This window comes from Poecilia mexicana, unplaced genomic scaffold (assembly GCF_051168715.1).
Source record: "Poecilia mexicana isolate PSO_F unplaced genomic scaffold, ASM5116871v1 scaffold_3, whole genome shotgun sequence".
Lineage (NCBI taxonomy): Eukaryota > Metazoa > Chordata > Actinopteri > Cyprinodontiformes > Poeciliidae > Poecilia > Poecilia mexicana.
Window position 1 is genome coordinate 33,750,842 of NW_028263372.1, and position 6,975 is coordinate 33,757,816.

Genomic DNA, 6,975 nt, shown 5'->3' on the forward strand with positions numbered 1-6,975 from the left:
GAGCCGTTCTTCGTTTGCACCGCATCTCTGAGTAAAAACAGCATAAATTTCAATCAGGGTTGGGTAAAAGTCATCAGCTATTCTCAGAATTGCGAATGATGTGGTGCGGAGCGACACAGAATGTTCTGTCCTTATGCTGGACCGAACCCCAGCCTTTGATACGCTGACCGCCACATCAGGTCGAGGTACTGGGCCGCCGTATCGCGCTCTGCCTCACCGTGGTTTTCTCCATATCGTTCCGATCATTCCTTCTGTGCAGCTGCTTCAAATTATAGGGCTTCCTTAGACCGTTTTCATTTTGGCGTACCTCAGGGTTCTGCATTTGGGGCCCTTGTTATTTCTGGTTTTACATGCCACTTGCGCACATTTTGGACAGTTTTAAAGATGACTCATGTCGATGCTGATCTCTTCATGAGTTATGGAAAAAAAACATTTCTCACATGCTTGTTGCTAAATAATATCTGGCATTACATGCATGTCTTTCAGGGTGCATAACAAGAAGCTATGATGACTGACCAAGCCTCCTACTGGTCTCAGTCACAAGTTTCACCATGGATATCAGAGTTACACATTTAAACCATTTTCATTTTGGCGTACCTCAGGGTTCTGTGTTTGGGGCTCTTGATATTTCTGGTTTTACGTGCTTCTTCAGAACATTTTGAACAGTTTTAAAGATGACTCATGTCAACGCTAATCTATTTTAGGCCTCATGAGTTATTGAAAAAAGCATATAATTCATGTTTTTTGCTAAAAAAAAAATATTTGGCATTATTTTGCCACATGATTTCTTTTTCTTTGACAGACACACACAGATAGTTTCAGTATCCAGAAAGCATTAGGTTAGAAATAAGGTTGAAATTTCCTAAACCAGTCACATAGAAAGAGCGATTTACATAATTAAACTGCAAATTGTAATTTCATTTAAGCATATTTTTAAAGGTATTGATGATTTCATTGGACAATCGATTAAACAGTAAAACTAGCAATTCCAACAACAAGGTCAGTTTTTTTTAAGCATTACTGGAATTAAGAATAAATAAAAAAAAATATGATAACCAATCCTTTTGTGGTTTTTGTTAAAATATAAGATGAAACTCTAGGTAGAACTTCCTCCAACAAAGATATGTTAAGTGGAAATTGTTTAAGGGTCTTTCTGGTAGAATTTAAACCGCAGGTGGAGGTACCTCTGTCACCGTTTATGAAGTTTCTCACCTTTGTTGGGATGTAAACTTGCTTTGGTCTTGTCGCTGCAGCCCTGACTGCGCCGGTTTCCAGCAGCGCTGACCGAGCCTCTGGCAGGGACGTCACCGCCAGCAGTGGACACCCGTGTTGTCGGGCCAGGAAGTCTGATGAACAGATCAGAAAGAAAAACAAAAAAACAATGGAGGAGGGGAGTAAAGACATTTGAGCTTTCACGAGGGAAGTTTAAATGTGTGAACATCTGATTAAACTCAGAAAAGGACTTTTTCACACAGAACAGATAAGAACCAGATTAGGAAGGTCAGCAAGAGCTGCTGTACATTTCTAATTCTTATAAAAGTCTCCTAAAAATATATCTGTTATATCTTGTTTTATGCAACAGTCAAACAACAAAGAGAAAAATGGTTTTGTTTCGACATGCTAATGCAAATATTTAATACTTTGAGTAAAAACATCTGGATCTGATCAACAATCAAACATTTTATATTTGAAGCTTTTCCCAACTGTGCAGCTCATTAATTTATTCCACCAGACAGATTATTTCACCTAGACTGCAACGTTTTAAATTATTAATAAAGTCCACACCATTTCATATGATGGAGTATTACGGCTACTACAGACAGGTGGATAAAATGAGTAAAATAAGATTAATATCAGATATTTTCTAGATAAAACGTGGAAATTTCTAAGTTTGAAAAGTCAAAAGTTTTCTACTTTTTTCTAGAAAATTTTTCGGATTAATCTCAAAATTAAAAAAAAAATTCAGCAAATTTTAAACTTTTCAAACTCTGAAACTTCCAGGTTTCCTTTTTCTTTCTTTCTTTTTTTTTAGAAGATTTCCTCCATAAAATAGCAGAAATATTATTCAAATAGGAAAAGTGCAAAATGTTTCTGTTTTTGACAAAACACACTGGCTATGCTACTAGAAACATGGCTAATTAAAGACTGTCACTGCACTTTGCTGACATTACATAGTATTGCATCTGATAAAAACAGCATTTTATGTCTAAACAAATTTTAACAAACATATTCACTGTAACTGCTAATGAAAACAATATACTTTAATACTTTATTACCTTTAACACACCTTTTGAATACTAAAATACACATAAATACATTGCAATAATCAGGTAATCTAACAGTAATATCTTCACGTTGTAGTTACACAGGTTCACCAGAAGATGGAGACATTGAACCACATGTTAGGGGCCGTTGTGACGACAGGAAGCAGGTGCAGCAAATCACATTTTGGGATGGGCTGCATGCAAAACCAGATCTTACATTCAGTTTAAAAGGGAAAGTTGTTACATTAGACCAAAATTCATGCTGAGAATCTGACAAAACTTCAACAAAACCAAACGAAACAGAACAAAGGCAAGTTTCTGTCACGCATCACTTCAAACGCACAATCCTTGCTGCAGGTTCTGTGTTAATTATTAATGTCACATTATATAGCGGAGAGGGGGACGTTCTTGTCAAGAAAACCAACCCACACACACTTACTTACTTAAGGGTTATCTAAAGGTCTTTTACAGCCCATTTAGCAGACTGGCCAAATGAGGCGTGATGCCAGAAACAGACAAGAACCCTCTGAAAGTGGAGCCAGGAGCTTTAGTTTCTATCTGCGGAGCACCATCACTCATGCATTATTGATGGTGCTTGTAGTAGAAATTGCCCTTAATCACAGACAAAGAAGCAATAGGAACTTCATAATAGTTGAAAAAATAAGTTATCTCTGATTGGAGGCAATTTCTAGCATTCTACACTGTAAAAACATGCAATTCTACCAAGTATTTTTAGTGAAAATATTGTAGTCCACTTGAAATAAGGCAAAACTAACTTTTAAGCAACTTTTCAGCAAGAAATGTGAGCTTTTTATGTCAATAATTGCTTAATATTGATGAAAAATGTAATAAGTGAAATAATCTGCCAGTGGAGCCAATACTTTTCCATGAATTTAAAGGAATTACCTACTTAAAACAAGTTAACATATCTTGCTAAAAAGTTACTTTAGTCTTAGTTCAAGTGTACGACGATGTTCACACCAACAACTAGACAGAAACTTGGTAGACTTTGTGTTTTTGCAGTGTAATTCCAGGTAAAAGTGTTGGTGAGGTGAAGGAAAGGGCAGGAAATCAGGAGAGCAAGTGAAGCTGACCTAGAGCTCTTTTTCTGACCAATGGAAAACTTGAGAAGTTTACTCTGACAAGCATCCCTGGAGGAGGAGAAGAAGAAAAGAGACGGGAGATGTGGAGGAGGACGGGAGAGAAGCCATGTTTAGAAATTTAAATGGTATGAAATGTGAGCAAGAAGATAGAAATGTCAAAATGATGGATTGAAGAAAGTGAAGCAGAACATTTCATCCACTCATGTCTCCTGTTAAAGCTGCAGTATGTCAGTTTTATAAAAATATTTTTTTACTTATTTGTTGAAACTGTCAATTTGTCGAGACAATTTACAGATAATTTGTCTTCTCCCAGTGGTAACTAGAAACAACCAATCAGATGATTGAATGCTGAGCTGCTATGAAGCTCAGCATTCATGACAGGCTATGCTAATGTTAGTTAGCATAGCTTGGCGTTTTGCATTAAGCAATATATCAATTAATTATATGATAAATTAAAACTATATCAACGACTTACATTTGTATGATTTATTGTTTTTCTCTTTTCTCTCATTAAAGGACAATTCTAGTTTTGAATTGTCCTTCAAAACTAGCTCATAAAAATCTTCAGTCTGATGTTTTGGTCTCAACTAGCTCTTATTTTGAAGGACAATTTTGTTTACAGAAACTTCATAATTTGTTTGACTTGTTTTTATTGTTTTGTTTATTTGTTCTGGATATTTAAGCTGTCTTCCAGTTCCAGTGTTAAATGTTATTAGAGTATAAAGTTTACTGAACTTTGAGAATGTGTCCTTGGATTATTATTACTCTATTATTCCATTATTGTTATATTATTTGAAAATAATCTCAAAACAATATTATCATTTATCGCGACAACTTCTGGGACAATTTATTGTTTTGTAATCATGACAGAGCTAAGCATATCCACCAACGACGGCAGATTTTCTGTGGCTGTAAGTTGTTTTCCACCATTAGTGCGTTCATGAGGATGATTGACAGCATTAAGCCCCGCCTCCTGGCTCTGATTGGTTGTTTTTGGTGCATTTCGAGATTATCTTTCCAGTCACAACAAGGTGACAGTTTTAACAAATGTGTAAAATACTTTTTTTAAGTTAAGTTGCACACTGCAGCTTTAATCTGCGCTGATCTGGCGAACCGGGCTCACCTGGACTGCATCTCGGCCTGTGCTGCTTTCTGTGCTGTGAGGGCGGGCGTCCCATACGGAGAGTGGCTGAGCTGTGCCGGAGCGCTGCTCTGCTGGCTCAGGGACGGGTGTGTGTTCTGGGTTTGGGCCGCCGGCGCGAGGTTGGGCTGCGAGTTCTGCCGCTGAGCCTGCTGCTGCTGCTGTTTGTAGCGGGACAAGCTGAAGAAGAGGCCGAGGATCGCCTTCAGATTCCCATTACGAATCTCTGAGGGTCAGACAGAGAATCCAGATCATTTATGTAGCACATTTCAGCAGTTAAAGGCACTTTACACTGTGGAAACATGAAAAAACTTCAGTCAACAGTTGTGAAAACTGATAACAGACATTACATTTTGTCATGTTAAATATGTTGGTCATTGTTCCAATGTTTGACTAAAGATCAACGCATTGATGAGTTTCTCAAGATCTTGCTTGGATCTGAACCCTGGAAATATTCTTCAGGTGACAGAAGGCCAACTTTGTAACTGTCTTTATGTGTCTCTGAAGATTCATGTCAGAGTTCATCACTACACCCAAATTTCAGGCCTGATCGCCGGTTTCAGGCTGTAATAACTGACTGGATTGTTCCTCTTTAGGTCCAAAGGTAATAACTTCAGTTTTGTTTCTGTTTGATTTGTTCTAAGCATCTTTTCAGCATGATTTCACCAGAGTCACCTGGTGACATTGTAATGTAGAGCTGAGTATCATCTGCACAGATATGATAGCTAATCTTATTTCCTGTTACAACCCAGTGGGAGCATCTAGAATGAGAGGGATCCCAGGATTGCACCTTGGAGCACCCCAGACTCCGTTTCAGGGAAAGCAGAACATGTGACGTGTTGAATTAGTAGATAAAAACCATTCAGGGTCATGCATCAGTCCAGCTCACCTTCTGCAGACAGACCCTGGATGTTGACTCCTTTAGCTGCCAGGAAACTCAAACAAGCATCAATGTTCTCAATCTGGAGAGGAAAAGACACAGGAGCAAGTCAACACAGACTCCATATTTACATTCTACATAATTCCACAACATGATTATTTAAACTAAATCTGTTAAAACGCATGTTTGGTAATGGAGATCTTTTAGGTGCAACGGTTGTTTAAATTCTGTGTTTCGTGGCGAATAAAGACTCATTTTGATTACATCGGTGAAACAAACCAAACATACATGTGTCAGCAGTCCTATACTAAAACAACCCCTCCATTGCAGCTCAGTTGCTATGACGACGCCCCTGGCAACCTGCTGAGCTGCCATTGGACAACAGGAGGATTTGATAGGCAGACTGGCTTTGTTATGGGATCGTCTGACCCATTATGCCCAGAATCTGATGACCGGGTCACATGATTATAAAGTAAACCACATAAAACAAGTCATTAAATGGGAATGACCAAAGGTTGTAGGCGATGAGTAAACACAAAGGGTGACGCACAAAAGATATCAATATGGCGTAAAACACTCCTTTCTCATGTTACATTAAACACGCCGGCCTGATGTGAGACTCTCAGATGAGCAGAACATGACAGAACCGGCTTCACAAACAGACACAAACTCACAGAAACCTGAAAAAGGAGAAGAATATCTGAGAGTTGGGAAAACCTGGAACACTTACACATGGAAAAAGAAATCCTCAGAGGATATAAAAAGTAAAACGCATATAAAACTACACATTAACTCCGCTGGGTGTGGGCAAAAAGCAGTTGGGTACCATTCATTCAGCGATTAATGACATGATTACACCTAATGTGCAGCAGCTAAATATAGCCTGACCTACAGATTCTCCTGCCTCCAGCTGGGAGGTGAGAAGCTCAAACCAAAACGGATTTTTACATTTTCCACCATGTGAATTTTTAAATAAATAAATTCAATGACAGGGCATAAACCAAACTAAAGCTCAATTCTGTTTTGATGTTGGTCCTTCTTGTTCACTACAATATGAAGCAAAACGTTTGGATGACAAGCACCAGTACTAGGCCAGTCTATAAGAAATATATCAATTAAAACATTTCTTTTTAATTCCATTTGCATGATTTACAAGTTTTCTCTCTCTTTCTACCAAAAACTGGATGACCAAAGTCATGGTCTCAACAGGACCATTTTTTTAAACTATTTTGCTTACAGACTTTGTTTTGGATATTTAAAATGTCTTCCAGTTCCGGTGTTTAAAAAAAGGCTTCGTTGATTAAAAGTTGCAATGTTGTTTGTGAAACATCTGCTTTTCTGTGAACCTGGGGCTCGACGATATGTGTTTCATATAATTAGATATTGATAATTGTTAATTTCTTTTGTTTGTTTGTTTAAATATCTGACATACTGCCAAACTGGTGGACTGACATTTCCTGATCTATCCACAGTTTTCACTCCACATTGATATTTTTTTAATTTTTAAGCAGTTATGAGGCACTTAACTGTTAAACTGTTACTGAGCAAGTTACTCAAAGGTTGTTGCTAGGTAACCGAAGTGGGGAG

At 37.9% G+C, this 6,975-nt stretch overlaps 1 protein-coding gene across 1 annotated transcript; it reads right to left on the bottom strand.

Moving 5' to 3' along the window:
* Nucleotides 1–1,189: 1,189 nt before the first annotated feature.
* LOC148160288 (neuron navigator 2-like) lies at nucleotides 1,190–6,586 on the bottom strand. Its single transcript, XM_088004641.1, has 4 exons — nucleotides 6,563–6,586; nucleotides 5,398–5,470; nucleotides 4,491–4,734; nucleotides 1,190–1,346 (listed from the first exon to the last, which is right to left on the bottom strand). Exons 1-4 carry the CDS (start codon nucleotides 6,584–6,586, stop codon nucleotides 1,190–1,192), a joined length of 498 nt encoding a protein of 165 aa, XP_087860767.1.
* Nucleotides 6,587–6,975: the final 389 nt, after the last annotated feature.